Source organism: Somniosus microcephalus, chromosome 4 (genome assembly GCF_052327205.1).
Source record: "Somniosus microcephalus isolate GS21.2 chromosome 4, FLI_Smic_1.0, whole genome shotgun sequence".
Taxonomy (NCBI): Eukaryota; Metazoa; Chordata; class Chondrichthyes; order Squaliformes; family Somniosidae; genus Somniosus; species Somniosus microcephalus.
In genome coordinates, this window is record NC_140990.1 from 2,430,571 (window position 1) to 2,448,064 (window position 17,494).

A 17,494-nucleotide genomic window follows, 5' to 3' on the forward strand; every position below is an offset into this window, starting at 1 on the left:
GTACTGAGTGAGTTCCGCACTGTCGGGTGGCAGTACTGAGGTTGTGCCACACTGTCAGAGGGGCAGTACTGGGGGAGCGCCGCACTTTTGAAGGGGCAGTACTGAGGGAGCGCTGCACCGTCGGAGGGGAAGTACTGAGGGAGCGCTGCACTGCAGGAGTGGCAGTACTGAGGGAGCGCTGCACTGTTGGAGGGGCAATACTGAGGGAGCACCGCTCTGTCAGAGGGGCAGTACTGAGGGAGTGCCGCACTATCGGAGGGGCAGTACTGAGGAAGCACCGCACTGTCAGAGGGGCAGTACTGAGGGAGCACCGCACTGTCGGAGGAGCAGTACTGAGGGAGCACCGCACTGTCGGAGGGACAGTACTGAGAGAGCGCCGCACTGTCGGAGGGGCAGTACTAAGGGCACGCCGCACTGTCGGAGGGGCAGTACTGAGGGAGCGCTGCACTGTCGGAGGGGCAGTACTGAGGGAGCGCTGCACTTTCGGAGGGGCATTACTGAGGGAACTCCGCACTGTCGGAGGAGCAGTACTGAGGGAGCGCTGCACTGTCGGAAGGGCAGTACTGAGGGAGCACCGCACTGTCGGAGGAGCTGTACTGACGGAGCGCCGCACTGTCGGTGGAGCAGTACTGAGGGAGCGCCACACTGTCGGTGGGGCAGTACTGAGGGAGCGCTGCACTGTCGGACGGGCAGTACTGAGGGAGCGCTGCACTGTCGGAAGGGCAGTACTGAGGGAGCGCCACACTGTCGGAGGGGCAGTACTGAGGGAGCGCCGCACTGTCGGAGGGGCAGTACTGAGGGAGCACCGCACTGTCGGAGGAGCTGTACTGACGGAGCGCCGCACTGTCGGTGGAGCAGTACTGAGGGAGCGCCACACTGTCGGAGGGGCAGTACTGAGGGAGCGTCGCACTGTCGGAGGGGCAGTACTGAGGGAGCGCCGCACTGTCGGAGGGGCAGTACTGAGGGAGCGCCGCACTGTCGGAGGGAGCAGTACTGAGGGAGTGCCGCACTGTCGGAGGGAGCAGTACTGAGGGAGCACCGCACTGTCGGAGTTGCAATTATTTGGGAAGCAATGGTAAGCAGGTGGACGGAAAAGTTCCAATGAACATGATTTCGAAGACGAGCAGGGGGAGTTCTCCCCGGTGTCCTGGGGCCAATATTTAACCCTCAGCCAACAGCACTAAAAAACAATAGCAAAATACTGCGGAGGCTGGAAATCCGAAATAACAACAGAAAACGCTGGAAAACTCAGCAGGCCAGGCAACATCCGTGGAGAGAGAGACAGAGTCAAAGTTTCAGCTCGAAGATCTTTTGTCAGAACTGGAAAAAAGCAGGAAAAGCAATAGGTCTTAATGCAAGTTTAGGGGCTGGGAAAAGGGGGAGGGGATGAAAGTACAAAGGGAAAGTCAGTGATAGGATGGAAAGCAGAAGAGACTAAGAGACAGATTGGAAAACAGTGACAGGATCGGACAAAGTCAACATGGATTTACAAAAGGTAAATCGTGCTTGACTGATCGACTGGAATTTTTTGAGGATGTAACTGGTAGAATAGATAAGGGAGAACCAGTGGATGTGGTGTATTTGGACTTTCAGAAGGCTTTCGATAAGGTCCCACATAAGAGATTAGCGTGTAAAATTAAGGCACATGGGATTGGAGGCAAGGTATTGACTTGGATAGAGAACTGGTTGGCTGTGTGCAGTTCTGGTCACCACACTATAGGAGGGATGTGATTGCATTGGAGAGGGTGCAGAGGAGATTCACCAGGATGTTACCTGGGCTGGAGCGCTTCAGCTATGAAGAGAGACTGGACAGGCTGGGGTTGTTTTCCTTAGAGCAGAGAAGGCTGAGGGGGGACCTGATTGAGGTGTACAAAATTACGAGGGGCATTGATAGGGTAGATAGAAAGGAACTTTTCCCCTTAGTAGATGGGTCAATAACCAGGGAGCATAGATTCAAGGTAAGGGGCAGGAGGTTTAGAGGGGATTTGAGGAAAAACTTTTTCACCCAGAGGGTGGTTGGAATCTGGAACTCACTGCCTGAAAGGGTGGTAGAGGCAGGAACCCTCACAACATTCAAGAAGCATTTAGATGAGCCCTTGAAACGCCATAGCATACAAGGCTATGGACCAAGTGCTGGAATATGGGATTAGATTAGACAGAGCTTGATGGCCGGCGCGGACACGATGGGCCGAAGGGCCTCTTTCTGTGCTGTATAACTCTATGACTCTAACCTCACTGGGGCCCAACTCTTTAATTCTCCTCCTTCCCCCCATTCCCGTCCCCAACAGGCTGAGAAGAACCGGCCGACGTCCATGGCCGGCAGCCAGCAGAAGGGGCTGGATGGACCCATGAGGCTCTACGTGGGATCGCTCCATTCCAACATCACCGGCGAGATGCTCAGGGGAATCTTCCAGCCGTTCGGAAAGGTCAGTGGGTTTCCGCCTCAGGCTTCACTCGCCCTCTCTCCTTCTCTCTCCCACTCTCAATCTGTCTCTCTCTCTCCCCGTCTCTCTCCCACTCTCCAACTCTCTTTCTCCATCTCTCTCCCACTCTCCCTCTCTCCGTCTCTCTCCCACTCTCCATCGCTCCCTCTCTCCGTCTCTCTCCCACTCTCAATCCTCCTCTCCCTGTCCCTCACTCATCCACTCCATCCCTCTCTCCCCCTCTTGCTCTCTCTCCATCTCTCACTCATCCTCTCCATCCTTCGATCACCTATTCGCTCTCACTGACTCATCCAATGCGTCACCCTCTCTCTGTCTCTGTCTCTTTCTCTGCCTCTCTCTCTGTCTCTCTCTCTCTCTCTGTCTCTCTCAAATTCAAATTCAAATTCAAATCGCTTTATTGGCATGCCAAAGCATCGAAAAACATTCATGGTTGTACACAAAAATACAGATCTATCCATACAGTGTACAAACAGATATATCCCTGAGTGTATAAATATACATTCATATAATTTGTATATACTCTTTTCTTATATTTAGTGGTTGTCCCTCTGTTTATGGCAAGCTGTAACGTAGTGTGCCGCTAAGGTTACACAATTTCTCTCTTCCCCTAGTAGGTATGGGAGTGTTTGGTCGTCATTCAAATTTCTGAATTCCGGGCATATTTTTGTGAATTTTGGGTAGAAATTCTCCCTTATTCCCTGATATTTTCTACAAGCTGTGAGGAAGTGCATCTCTGCCTCCACCACTCCCTGACTGCAGTGAGAGCATATCCTGTCCTCTCTTGGTAGCTGGGTCTGCCTGTGTCTACCTTTTTCGATCGCCAGGCTATGTTCACTAAGTCTGTACATTGTCAAGGTTTTTCTCAGTTTGCTATCCTTTACCCTGGTCAGGTAATCAGCCATGCTGTATTGTCTGTTTATGGCCAAGTAGCAATTGAGTTTGCTTTGGGTTTTTGTTGTTTCTGCCCAATATGACAGATATTTTTCCTTTTGCTTAGCGACGATTGTGTTGGGTCGAATTCTTTGTGTTATGCTGTCACTGTCCTGGGGCTGGTTATTGTTAGTAGTGTTAGTAGTTACTTCACTGAGTCCCAGGACTAGTTGACTGAGGGTATTCTTCTTTATGGTCCTCTCTTGGCATTTCAGGGCTTCGTAATGATAGCATTGGGGTTGCTCATTTCTAGGTGTTTCTAAAATTTGGTTGCTCTTTTTTGGATAGTGATTATTAATGGATATTGGCCTAGTTCTGCCCTGCATGCATTGTTTACGGTTTTCCTTTGAGTCCGGAGGATACTTTTACAGAATTCTGCATGTAGGATCTCAATTGGGTGCTTGTCCCATTTTGCAAATTCTTGTTGTGTTAGCGGTCCCCACACCTCACTGCCATAGAGTGCAATTGGTTCAATTACTGATTTGAACATTTTTAGCCAAATGCTAATTGGGACTTCTATTTGGATTGATTTTTTAATGGCATAGAAAGCCCTTCTTGCTTTCTCTTTCAGTTCATTCACAGCCAGATGAAAATTTCCTGTAGAACTGATTTTTAAGCCCAAGTATGTGTAGTTAGTGGTTTGTTCAATTTTGGTTGTTCCTACTGTGAAATTTATTTTGGGTCCCTGATGTCTGGATCTTTGCTGGAACACAAGGACTTTGTTTTTTTGGGGATTTATTGTCAGGGCCCAGGTCTGGCAGAACGACTCCAGCAGATCCAGGTTCTGCTGTAGACCCTCCTTAGTTGGTGACAGCAGAACCAGGTCATCTGCATAGAGGAGGAATTTAACCTTGGATTCATATAGGGTGAGGCCGGGTGCTGTAGATTGTTCAAGTAGTTTTGCCAATTCATTTATGTAAATATTAAAGAGTGTCGGTGAGATGGGCGAGCCCTGCGTCACCCCCCACCCCTGTGGGAAGTATTTTGTTTGTTTGTCTCCAATTTTAACTGCACATTTGTTGTTTGTATACATTGATTTAATTACATCATATGTTTTTCCCCCTACCCCGCTTTCGATAAGTTTCAGGAATAAACCGTCGTGCCAGATGGAATCGAAAGCCTTCTGGAAATCTATAAAGCATGCGTAGATTTTGCTTTTGTTTTGATGAACATGTTTGTCAATTAGGGTCTGTAGGGTGAAGATATGATCTGATGTTCTATCGTTTGGCAGGAATCCAATTTGGCTTTTACTCAAGACATTGTGCTCCTCAAGGAAGTTTATAAGTCTTTTGTTTATGATACTACAGAATACCTTCCCCAGGTTACTGTTTACACAGATGCCTCGATAGTTATTTGGGTCGACTTTGTCCCCACTTTTGTATATGGGCATTATGAGTCCTTTGTTCCAGATATCAGGGAAGTAACCGACACTCAGAACCAAGTTGAAGAGTTTTAGGATAGCCAGTTTCATTTTATCGTCTGTGTGTTTAATCATCTCGCTTAGTATGCCGTCTGCACCGCAAGCTTTTCCTGGTCGCAGGTCCTTGAGTTTTACAACTAGTTCTTTTTCTGTTATTATGGAGTCTAGCGGGTTTTGGTTATCTTTTATGGCCATTTCGAGCTTTTCCAGTTTTTTGCATATTTGGTGTTGCTCTGGTCTTAGTGTGTTTTTCTGGTATAATTTTTCAAAGTGGTTTTCCCATGTGTCTCCATTTTGAATGGCCAATTCGTCATGTTGTTTTTTGTGTAATGTATTCCAGTTGTCCCAGAAACAATTGGAATCAATGGATTCCTCAATGGAGCTGAGTGTATTCTTAATATACTGCTCTTTTTTGGTTCTGAGTGTGTTTCTGTATTGAGTTAGTGTCTGACAATAAGTAAGGCATAATTCCTCGTTTTCTGGCTGTCTGTGTTTTTGGTTTGATATTTTTCTAAGTTTTTTCCTCATGTTATGGCAATCTGGGTCAAACATTTTTCATAGTTTTTTGTTTTGGGTTTGTTCTTGCGAGCTTTCAAGTTTGACCTTGTTGCCAAATTATCAAAAATATTGTTTAGGTTATTCACTGCCCGGTTTACGCTTTCTTTATTGTGAGTGTATATGTTGTCCAGAAAGGTGTCCAATAGAGCTTGAGTTGATTCATTGCTAATTGCATCCTGGTATTTTTCCGTGCTGTTTTTGGCCCATCTGTACGATTTTTTGGTGTTGTACAGCTTACTGGGTTGTGTTTCTGTGTTGGTTGTTTCTGTCTTTTTAAGGTACATAGTAATTTGGCTGTGGTCTGACAGTGTTGTTTGTGGTTTGACTGTGAATGCTCTGAAAGAGGATGGGTCCAAATCCGTAATCATATAGTCTGCGGTGCTACAGCCAAGAGGTGAGCAATAGGTCGATCTTCCTAGGAGGTCTCCCATGAACCTACCATTGACAATGTACAGACCCAGGCTTCCACAGAGCTGCAGGAGCTGTTTTCCGTTGGTATTTTTCTGCTTGTCGCAGTTATGCCTGTATGGAAGGGAAGGGATATCGAAGTGGTTATTCCCGAATATGTAATTGTTTCCCTGATTATTGGTGAAGTCTGGTTCTTCGCCAGTTCTTGAATTGAAGTCACCACAGATCAATAAGTTCCCCTGGGCCTGGAATTGGATAATCTCCCTCTCAATGTTGGAGAAGGTGTCCTCTTTAAAGTACGGGGATTCCATTGGGGGGATATAGAGTGCGCAAATGAAAACATCTTGAGTGTTAGAGATAATCCCCCTCTCAATTTTGAGCCACATGTGGTTTTTGCCCTTTTTTATAAATTTGATGCAATTCTTAAGCTCTGTTTTAAACCAAATCAGTATGCCTCCAGAGTTCCCGCCTTGGGTTACTCCTGGTAATTTATTGGAGGGGACCACCAGCTCTGTGTACCCTTGGGGGTGGCCAGTGTGTCCTTTTCCTCTATACCAAGTTTCCTGTAAAATGATAATATCCAGATCTTTAGTTTCATCTATGAACTCTGGGGTCCTACTCTTCACGTCGAGCACCGAAGAGCGTAGACCTTGGATATTCCAGGTCGAAATATATAAGGATTTCATGTTAAGTTTTATCTTTTACTATGATAGGTTAAAGAATGATATGTGTTTGTCGTGTCTAAATGGGGGAAAAAAGATCATCTCAATTGTCTATAAATATTAATACTACTTGGTTACAATTCTTTCTAGTAATTAGTCCATGATTTTTCTTTTTCTTTTCTGATCCATAAGGCGGAAGTAGATGCTGCTGCACGTCTGCTTAGTGTCTCTTAATGGATTGTCTCTGCCTGAGGTATTGCGTACGCCCTGTGCATCTCTCCCTCTGTCTGGCTGGGAGCCGACCTGTTCCGCTGTATGACAGGAGTGGTGCAGGTCTGATATTGTTGTTGTGCATGGGGATCCTCTCTGGTCCCGGTTGGTGTGGTGGTGGTCTCTCTCTCTCTCTCTCCCTCTCCCTGTCTCTCTCTCTCTCTCTCTCTCTCTCTCTCTCTCTCTCCATCTCTCTCTCTCCGTCTCTCTCTCTCTCCATCTCTCTCTCTCTCTGTCTCTCTCTCTCTCCATCTCTCTCTCTCCATCTCTCTCTCTCCATCTCTCTCTCTCCGTCTCTCTCTCCCCGTCTCTCTCTCTCTGTCTCTAGCTCTCTGTCTCTCTCTCCATCTCTCTCTCTCCATCTCTCTCTCTCCATCTCTCTCTCCCTGTCTCTCTCTCTCCGTCTCTCCCACTCTCAATCCTCCTCTCCCCATCACTCACTCATCCACTCCATCTGTCTCTCCCCCTCTTGCTCTCTCCCAATCTCTCACTCATCTTCTCCATCCTTTGCTCACCCATTCGCTCTCTCTGATTCATCCACTGCGTCTCTCTCTCTCTCTCTCAGTTTCTCCGTCTCTCTCTCTCTCAGTCTCTCTCTCTCCATCTCTCTCTCCCTGTCTCTCTCTCTCCCCGTCTCTCTCTCTCTGTCTCTCTCTCTGTCTCTCTCTCCATCTCTCTCTCTCTGTCTCTCTCTCTCTCTCTCTCTCTCTTTCTCCATCTCTTTCTCTCTCCCCGCCTCTCTTTATCCATCTCTCTCTCCCTGTCTCTCGCTCTCTCCCTGTCTCTCTCTCCCTGTCTCTCTCTCTCTGTCTCTATCTCTCTGTCTCTCTCTCCATCTCTCTCTCTCTGTCTCTCTCTCTCTCTCTCTCTCACTGTTTCTCCATCTCTCTCTCTCTCCATCTCTCTCTCTCTCTGTCTCTCTCCGTCTATCTGTTTCTCTCTCTCTCAGCCTCTGTCTCTCTCATACTCTCTACTCTAACTCATGGTCCATTTCTCTCTCTCTCGCTCAGATTGACAGCTTGCACCTGATCAAAGACCCAGACACTGGGATTTCCAGAGGTTACGGATTCGTCACGGTGAGTCGTGCTGGGAAATCCCGGCTCCTCCTACTCGTTCTGGCAACACCTCGACTTTAAAATTCTCATCCTGGTGTTCAAAAACCTCACTGGCCCTCAACCCTCGCTATCTCTGTAACCTGCTCCAGCCCCTACAACCCTCCCTATCTCTGTAACCTCCTCCAGCCCCTACAACCCTCCCTATCTCTGTAACCTCCTCCAGCCCCCTACAAACCTGCCTATCTCTGTGACCTCCTCCAGCCCCTACAACCCTCCCTATCCCTGTAACCTCCTCCAGCCCCTTCAACCCCCCCTATCTCTGTAACCTCCTCCAGCCCTACAACCCCCCCTATCTCTGTAACCTCCTCCAGCCCTACAACTCTCCCAATCTCTGTAACCTCCTCAAGTCCCTTCAACTCTCCCTAACTCTGTAACCTCCTCCAGCCCTACAAACCTCCCTATCTCTGTAACCTCCTCCAGCCCTACAGCTCTCCCTATCTCTGTAACCTCCTCCAGCCCCCTACAACTCTCCCAATCTCTGTAACCTCCTCAAGTCCCTTCAACTCTCCCTATCTCTGTAACCTCCTCCAGCCCTACAAACCTCCCTATCTCTGTAACCTCCTCCAGCACTACAACCCTCCCTATCTCTGTAACCTCCTCCAGCCCTACAGCTCTCCCTATCTCTGTAACCTCCTCCAGCCCTACAGCTCTCCCTATCTCTGTAACCTCCTCCCTGGCCCTCAGCCCTCCCTCTCTCTGTAACCTCCTCCGGCCCCTTCAACCCTCCCTATCTCTGTAACCTCCTCCAGCCCCTGCAAACCCCCCTATCTCTGTAACCTCCTCCAGCCCTACAACCCTCCCTATCTCTGTAACCTCCTCCAGCCCTACAACCCTCCCTATCTCTGTAACCTCCTCCAGCCCCTACAACCCTCCCTATCTCTGTAACCTCCTCCAGCCCCTAAAACCCTCCCTATCTCTGTAACCTCCTCCAGCCCCTACAACCCTCCCTATCTCTGTAACCTCCTCCAGCCCCTACAACCCTCCTTATCTCTGTAACCTCCTCCAGCCCCTACAACCCTCCCTATCTCTGTAACTTCCTCCAGCCCTACAACTCTCCCTATCTATGTAACCTCCTCCAGCCCTACAACTCTCCCTATCTCTGTAAACTCCTCCAGCCCTACAACCCTCCCTATCTCTGTAACCCCCTCCAGCCCCTACACCCCTCTCTATCTCTGTAACCTCCTCCAGCCCCTTCAATCCTCCCTATCTCTGTAACCTCCTCCAGCCCTACAACCCTCCCTATCTCTGTAATCCCCTCCAGCCCTACAACCCTCCCTATCTCTGTAACCTCCTCCAGCCCCTTCAATCCTCCCTATCTCTGTAACCTCCTCCAGCCCTACAACCCTCCCTCTCTCTGTAACCTCCCCCAGCCCCTACAGCCCTCCCTATCTCTGTAACCTCCTCCAGCCCTACAACCCCCATATCTCTGTAACCTCCTCCAGCCCTACAACTCTCCCTATCTCTGTAACCTCCTCCAGCCCTACAACTCTCCCAATCTCTGTAACCTCCTCAAGTCCCTTCAACTCTCCCTATCTCTGTAACCTCCTCCAGCCCCTACAACCCTCCCTATCTCTGTAACCTCCTCCAGCCCTGCAGCTCACCCTATCTCTGTAACCTCCTCCAGCCCCCTACAACCCTCCCTATCTCTGTAACCTCCTCCAGCCCTACAACCCTCCCTATCTCTGTAACCTACTCCAGCCCCTACTACCCTCCCTATCTCTGTGACTGTTAAGTCCGTGAATGATTGAGACACGGACTAGCAGGAGAGAAAACAAACAGATCTTTACTGGTGGAAGTCCATAACGAAACTAAACAACAGAGGCTTTCTAGCGCCTTTTATACAGGGGTGGTCACTGCCAGTACTGCAGTCTGAGACCAGTTATTCTCTTAAAGGTACATACACAACAATTCCTCCCCTTTTAGATAAACAGTACATAACATTCATTTAACACTAATGATAACGAATTACAATCACAATTACTGTTGCTAGATTCATTGGTTAAGTTTAAGCAATTATAAGTTCAGTCTTTGAGGAGGCTTCCTGATTCTGTCTGGATAACGCCTCTTTGGAGTATCAGGTTCTTCTGGCAATGTTGAGTCGGAATGAATGTCGTTGTTTGGTTCATCTGCTTCCAATATTACCGGTTCTGCGGTAGCTGCAATTGGAACGTCGATTTCATTGCCAGGTGTATCAGATCGTGGTGTGGAGTTGACGTTTTCCAGTGACTCTAGAATCTGGTCAGCATGGCGTCTTACAATGCTCTCCCCAACGTCCACGGTATACATGAGAGGTCCTTGTCATGTACAAATCGTTCCTGGCTGCCATTTCTCAGTGCGGTAGTCCCGGGCCAAAACTGGTTGACCTATCTTAAAACTCCTGGTCGGCCTTTCATTCATATTCTGAAACTGCCTGTTCTCCACATCTCTTCGGACGTTTGGCTTAACCAAATCCAAGCGGCATCGTAGTCTTTGATTGAAGAACATCATGGCTGGAGTTTGGTTGGTAACCGCATGTGTCGCATTCCGGTAGGCAAACAAGAAGTTGTCCACCTTGTGTTGTAGGGGTATATCTTCATTACACATTGCCTTGATAGCCTTCTTGAATGTTTGGACAAACCTCTCGGCCAATCCATTAGTGGCTGGATGATATGGGGCAGATGTGTAATGCTTAACACCATTGTTCTTTAAGAACCTCCGGAACTCTTCAGACACAAACTGTGGTCCATTGTCAGAGCAAATCTGTTCAGGCAGCCCATTCCTGGCTTTTGAATGTGCATCCACCGCAATTAAAAACATCGAGTCCATGAAGGGACCAGCAAAATCAATGTGCACCCTTTGCCATGGAGATGAGGGCCACTCCCATGGATGCAGAGGAGCTTGTGGTGGGGCGTTTTGGACCTTCTGGCATCCTGCACAGCTCTTGGTCATCTCTTCGATTTCTCTATCAATTCCCGGCCACCACACAAACGCTCTGGCTAAGCACTTCATTTTTACCCCACCCAGATGACCCTCATGAAGCTCATTGAGCACTCTATCCATCAACTTAGGTGGAATTACTACTCTGGATCCACACATCAAGGTTTCTCTGCACACTGACAGCTGTTCTCTTCTTGACAAAAATGCTGGCAGCAGTGGTTCGCCATGTGCTGGCCATCCCTTCACCGTTAAATCATAGACCCATGATAGTGTCGGGTCATTCCGTGTTTCCTTTTCTATGTTTGCATTCGTCACAGGGAGACATTCGACTATGGTCGAGTGGAATAACTCCATTGGATCCACTGCAAGGTCTTCTTCTTCCACCGTCGGCAACGGTAGACGTGACAATCCATCAGCATTTCCATGCTGTTTAGTTTCCCTGTACTCGATTTCATATTGGTGTGCCCCTAGGAAAAGGGACCATCTCTGAAGCCATTGTGCTGTCATTATCAGTACGCCCTTCTGAGGGTTGAAAATGGAGACAAGAGGTTGATGATCGGTTAGTAGAGTAAATTTTTGACCGTGCAGATAGTGATTGAACTTCTTCACCCCCCACACTAGGCTGAGGGCCTCTCTGTCAATCTGGGTGTAGTTACGCTCGGCAGAAGTTAACGAGCGTGACGCAAAAGCTATCGGCCTCTCCAAACCATCAAGGAATTTATGTGACAGTACCGCCCCAATGCCGTAGGGAGACGCATCACACGCCAGCCTGATTGGCAGTGCTGGGTTGTAGTGAGCCAATACTTCCTTCGAAGTGATTAAGTCCTTACTCTTCTGAAAAGCACGTTTACAATCATCGCTCCATTTCCATGCTACGCCCGTTCGTAGCAGGGCGTTCAGTGGATGCAGAATTGTCGACAAATTCGGCAAAAACTTATGATAGTAATTCACCAACCCGAGGAATGACCTCAGTTGCGACACATTTTCAGGCGCTGGGGCCTTAACAACCGCTTCAATTTTGTCAGGGGACTTATGTAACCCCTCTTCATCAATCACGTGGCCACAATACGATATCTGTTTCTTAAAAAATTCGCACTTGAGGCGGTTGGCTCGCAGCCCATGTTCCCGTAGTCTAGTGAGCACCTGTTCTAGGTTGTTAAGGTGTTCACTGTCATCTTCACCTGTTACAAGGATGTCGTCCAAGTAACACTGAGTCCCCGGAATCCCTTGCAGGACTTGTTCCATCGCTCTTTGCCATATCGCCGGAGCCGATGCTACTCCGAATACCAATCGATGATACTGGTAAAGACCTTTGTGAGTGTTTATCGTGAGATACTTCCTAGAGGACTCTTCAACCTCCATCTGCAAATATGCTTGTGCTAGGTCAATTTTTGTAAAACGCTTCCCTCCAGACAGTGAGGCGAAGATGTCTTCTATCCTTGGAAGAGGATATTGTACTGTGTGAAGGACAGGGTTCACCGTCACCTTGAAATCCCCACAGATGCGAATCTTCCTTGGCTCTCCGGACTTATTGCTTAACGTTTTCTTCATGACAGGGACGATGGGTGTCGCCCACTCGCTCCAGTCGACCTTAGACAACACGCCCGCCTTCTCCAGATTCTCCAGCTCTGCCTCGACAGCTGGACGAATTGCATATGGTACCGGTCTCGCTTTGAAAAACTTGGGAACTGCATTCTCTTCTATTTTTAACGAGGCGGTTACGCCTTTAAGCATGCCCAGTTCTTGTTGAAATACCTCTTTGGCGTTAGCTAAGATTGTAGACAATCGTCCAGGAGTGACGTCTTCATCTTTTTTACCGTCCACCGTCATTGCATGAATGGAATGCCAATCTAAGTTTATCTTCCTGATCCATTCCCGTCCCAATAACGGTGGTCTACCATTTGGCAGTATGTAGAGACACAATTTCCGTATATTCTTGCCATTGTATTCGACAGGCACCCTTATTTTTCCTCTGGGGTATACTTTTTGCCCCGTATACGTCGTCAAGACGATGGGTGTCTCTCTCAAGGGTATGTGTGAAAATAGCCGCTCATAGTCTCGTCGATTCATGACGGTTAGCGCTGATCCTGTATCCAATTCCATTTTAACTTGGGACCCTGCTATCGTGAGGGTGACCCAAATGGTTCGGTGATCCTCTTTTGCGATTACATTGTGAAGTTTGAGACAGCTTAATCTCCTGTTCTCGGATTCACTATCGCTCATCTGGTGTTCGGAACTACTGTCCATCATCTTTTGTACTTTCTTTTACGGTTCCTTAGTAGCCTTTTTGTTGTCGCTGGTCTTCCTCCCAGACCTACAAACTCGTGCAATGTGTCCAATCTTCCCGCATTGTCTGCATATTTTGTCTTTGGACCAGCAGTCCTTCTGGTCATGGTTAGTTCTGCCACAGCGATAACATTTTGCAAATCCACGTGTCATTTCGTGGGTGCCGTATTCCTCTGGTTTTTGTTGAATTTCTGTAGCTCCCCTGGCTGCTGCTTCATACGATACTGCCACGCTGAAAGCCTTATCTAGCGTCAGCTCTTTTTCTGCGAGTAACTTCTTCTGTGTTCCTTCACTCAGGAGTCCACAGACAAATTTGTCCCGTAGGGTATCTGCCAGTCCTGCTCCGAACTGGCAGTGCTTTGATAGCTTGCGTAGTTCCGTAAGATACTCAGCATTGCTCTCATCTTTGTGCTGAGTTCTCCTGTGGAATTTAAATCTTTCTGCTATCAACAGCGGTGCAGGGTTTAAGTGCTCCTGTAGAACAGCAACAATTTCATTAAAACTCTTTGCCTTCGGTTTGGCTGGAGTAATCAGATCCCGCAATAGGCCGTACATTCTAGCGCCCATAATGTTTAGCAATATTGATGCCTTTTTCCCCTCCGCTATTTCATTTGCCTCGAAATATACCTCAACTCTTTCCACATACGTGGTCCAGTCCTCTAATGTATTATCAAAAGCAGTGATACAGCCAGTCTTCGGCATTTTGCAAATCTAAAATGGCATCTCCCGCGCTTTGCCTTCTTCCCCGATTTAACAAAATGGTGCCTCCCGCGCTTTGTCTTCTTCCCCGCTGTTGTTAGCGCTGCTTTCCACGGTTTCCTGCGCGTTAAATATTAATTCGTTTTCCTTTATTATCTTCCCGTCGTGGAGCGGACCCTCTGGGACACTTCCCTCCCTCTTCTGAGGTCTGAACGCTGCCCAGTTTTGAAACACCGGCCGCGCCCTGTGTGCTCCACCCTCTCTCTCTCTCCTTGCTTCCCGACTCGCTGCCCGGCCCCGTTGAAAGGCCACCCGATCGAGCTTCAGCCCGCCACAGCCCAGGAAGGATCAGAGCACTACCTGTCACCAGCCCAATTAGCTGGGAAACCACGGACCGAGGAACCCAGCCTGGCTCTGAACAGTCTCTCCTGCAAGTTTTGAACTCGATGACTGACGGTCGACGCCCGTTTCTCGAGTTTCAATGGCCTATTTTTTATTTTTATTTTTTTCCTTTCTTCTGGCTCCGACCTTCAACAACGTTGTCGGAGCTGCTGCTGAGTTGCAGGTAAGTTCGTTTCTAACTCGTCGCCAGTGTTAAATCCGTGAATGATTGAGACACGGACTAGCAGGAGAGAAACAAACAAGTCTTTACTGGTGAAAGGCATAAACGAAACTAACCAACAGAGGCTCTCTAGCGCCTTTTATACAGGGGTGGTCACTGCCGGTACTGCAGTCTGAGACCCGTTATTCTCTTAAAGGTACATACACAACAGTGACCTCCTCCAGCCCTACAACCCTCCCTATCTCTGTAACCTCCACCAGCCCCTACAACCCTCCCTATATCTGTAACCTCCTCCAGCCCCTACAACCCTCCCTATCTCTGTAACATCCTCCAGTCCCTAAACTCTCCCTATCTCTGTAACATCCTCCAGCCCCCTACAACCCTCCCTACCTCTGTAACCCCATCCAGCCCCTACACCCCTCTCTATCTCTGTAACCTCCCCCAGCCCCTACAGCCCTCACTATCTCTGTAACCTCCTCCAGCCCTACAACACTCCCTATCTCTGTAACCTCCTCCAGCCCTACAACTCTCCCGATCTCTGTAACCTCCTCCAGCCCCTTCAACTCTCCCTATCTCTGTAACCTCCTCCAGCCCTACAACCCTCCCTATCTCTGTAACCTCCTCCAGCCCTACAACCCTCCCTATCTCTGTAACCTCCCCCAGCCCTACAACTCTCCCTAGCTCTGTAACCTCCTCCAGCCCTACAACCCTCCCTATCTCTGCAACCTCCTCCAGCCCCTACACCCCTCCCTATCTCTGTAACCTCCTCCAGCACCTTCAACCCTCCCTATCTCTGTAACCTCCTCCAGCCCTACAACTCTCGCGATCTCTGTAACCTCCTCCAGCCCCTACACCCCTCCCTATCTCTGTAACCTCCTCCAGCCCCTTCAACCCTCCCTATCTCTGTAACCTCCTCCAGCCCTACAACTCTCCCTCTCTCTGTAACCTCCTCCAGCCCTACAACTCTCCCGATCTCTGTAACCTCCTCCAGCCCCTTCAACCCTCCCTATCTCTGTAACATCCTCCAGCCCTACAACCCTCCCTGTTAGATCCGTGATTCTTTAACTAGGATGTTTCCCCAAGAACTACACGGATGCTGTAACTTAACGATCAACAGGTATTTACTGGAGTAGTGTAGTCTCAAGACTGAAGTACAGAAGCCTGCTCCGGCTTTATATACAGGTGTGGTCACTGCCGGTACTACAGTATACAGGAGCTGTAAAACAGTTCTCTCTTAAAGGTACATACACAACAATTCCTCCCCTTTTAGATTAACAGTACCATAACATTCATTTAACAATTAACATTTTTAACATGCAACATTAACTGAAAATAGTCCATTTATAGATTCAGTCTTTGGGGCGGCTTCCTGATCCTTTCAGGATAGCGCCTTTCCTGAGGTTCTTGTTCTTGGTGCGGAGGCGATTCTGGCCCCTTTTCGTCGGTTAGTTCATCGGTTTCCACTGCTACTGGTTCGGAGGTAGATGTCGGGTTCATCCCCAGGTACTCGAGACATGGGGTTGACTCGTTCCTGTGACGCTAAGATCTGATCGACGTGGCGTCTCACAATGTTCTCCCCGACATCCACTGTGTGCATTAATGGCCCCTGCCTTGTGCATATCATTCCGGGTTGCCATTTCTCTGTTCGGTAGTCACGGGCCAAGACTGGTTGTCCTACATTGAAGCTTCTCATTGATGTGCTGGAATTGTTTATCCTCAACATTTCTTCGCACATTGGGTCTGAGCAAATCCAGATGAGATCTCAACCTTCGGTTAAAGAACATCATGGCCGGGGTTTGGTTGGTAACTGCATGTGTCGCATTTCTGTAGGCTAATAGGAAATTGTCCACCTTATGCTGTAGTGGAATTTCATCGTCGCACATGGCCTTTATCGCCTTTTTAAAAGTTTGTACGAACCTTTCAGCCAATCCATTTGTGGCTGGATGATACGGGGCGGATGTGCAATGCCTTACCCCATTCCTTCTCATAAATTTTCAAAACTCTTCGGACACAAACTGTGGTCCATTATCAGAGCAAATCTGCTCTGGCAAGCCGTTCCTGGCAAATATGGTCCGTAGGACTGCAATCGTTTTCTCTGTAGTGGTTGAGGACATTTTTATCACCTCAGGCCATTTCGAGTGAGCATCCACTGCTATTAAGAACATTGAGTCCATGAATGGACCAGCAAAATCAATATGCACCCGTTGCCATGGAGAGGAGGGCCACTCCCATGGGTGCAGAGGGGCATGTGGTGGTGCATTTTGGACCTTCTGGCATCCTGAGCAGCTCTTGGTTAGGTCCTCGATTTGTTGATCGATCCCCGGCCACCACACATAAGCCCTAGCAAAGCTTTTCATTTTCACCTCTCCCAGATGACCTGCATGAAGCTCATTTAGCATTCTCTCCCTTAACTTGGGTGGAATCACCACTCGGGATCTACACATCACTGTCCCCTGGCATACTGACAGCTGTTCTCTTCTGGATGAGAATGCTGGCAACAGTGAGTCACCATGTGTTGGCCATCCCCTCACCGTCATATCATATACCCGAGACAGTGTCGGATCATTGCGGGTCTCCTTCTCTATATCCGCGTTCGTTACTGGCAATCGTTCAATTATTGACGAATAAAATATCTCGATAGGGTCCACTGCTGGTGCTTCCTCCACAGCAGGCAGTGGCAGGCGTGATAGCCCATCAGCGTTTCCATGCTGTTTCGTGCCTTTATATTCTATTTCATATTGATTCGCCCCTAGAAACAGGGACCATCTTTGTAACCGTTGTACAGTCATCACTGGAACGCCCTTCTTAGGATTAAAGATGGAGACAAGTGGTTGGTGGTCAGTCAGCAAGGTGAACTTCTGCACATGCAGATAGTGGTTGAATTTTTTTACTCCCCATACTAGGCTGAGGGCCTCCCTGTCAATCTGGGCATAGTTGCGCTCGGCTGAGATTAGTGACCGAGACGCAAAGGCCACTGGCCTCTCCAACCCGTCTGGGAATTTGTGCGACAGCACCGCTCCAATACCATAGGGTGATGCATCACATGCCAAACGAATTGGTAGTGCTGGGTTGAAATGAGCCAACACCTCTTTTGATGTGATCAATTCTTTACACTTCTGGAAAGCTCGTCTACGTTTGTCATTCCACTTGCATGGCACCCCTGTTTGCAGTAGGGTGTTCAGTGGGTGTAATACCGTGGACAAATTTGGTAAGAACTTATGGTA

The 17,494-nt window shown here is 48.5% G+C and overlaps 1 protein-coding gene across 1 annotated transcript in view; it reads left to right on the forward strand.

Moving 5' to 3' along the window:
* Positions 1 to 17,494, forward strand: part of LOC147118175 (RNA-binding protein 39-like) — a 105,399-nt gene that overhangs the window by 68,146 nt on the left and 19,759 nt on the right. The window contains exons 6-7 of the mRNA XM_085983671.1: positions 2,289 to 2,426; positions 7,703 to 7,768. Coding sequence (XP_085839797.1) covers positions 2,289 to 2,426; positions 7,703 to 7,768 — 204 coding nt within the window. The remainder of the gene's footprint in view (positions 1 to 2,288; positions 2,427 to 7,702; positions 7,769 to 17,494) is intronic.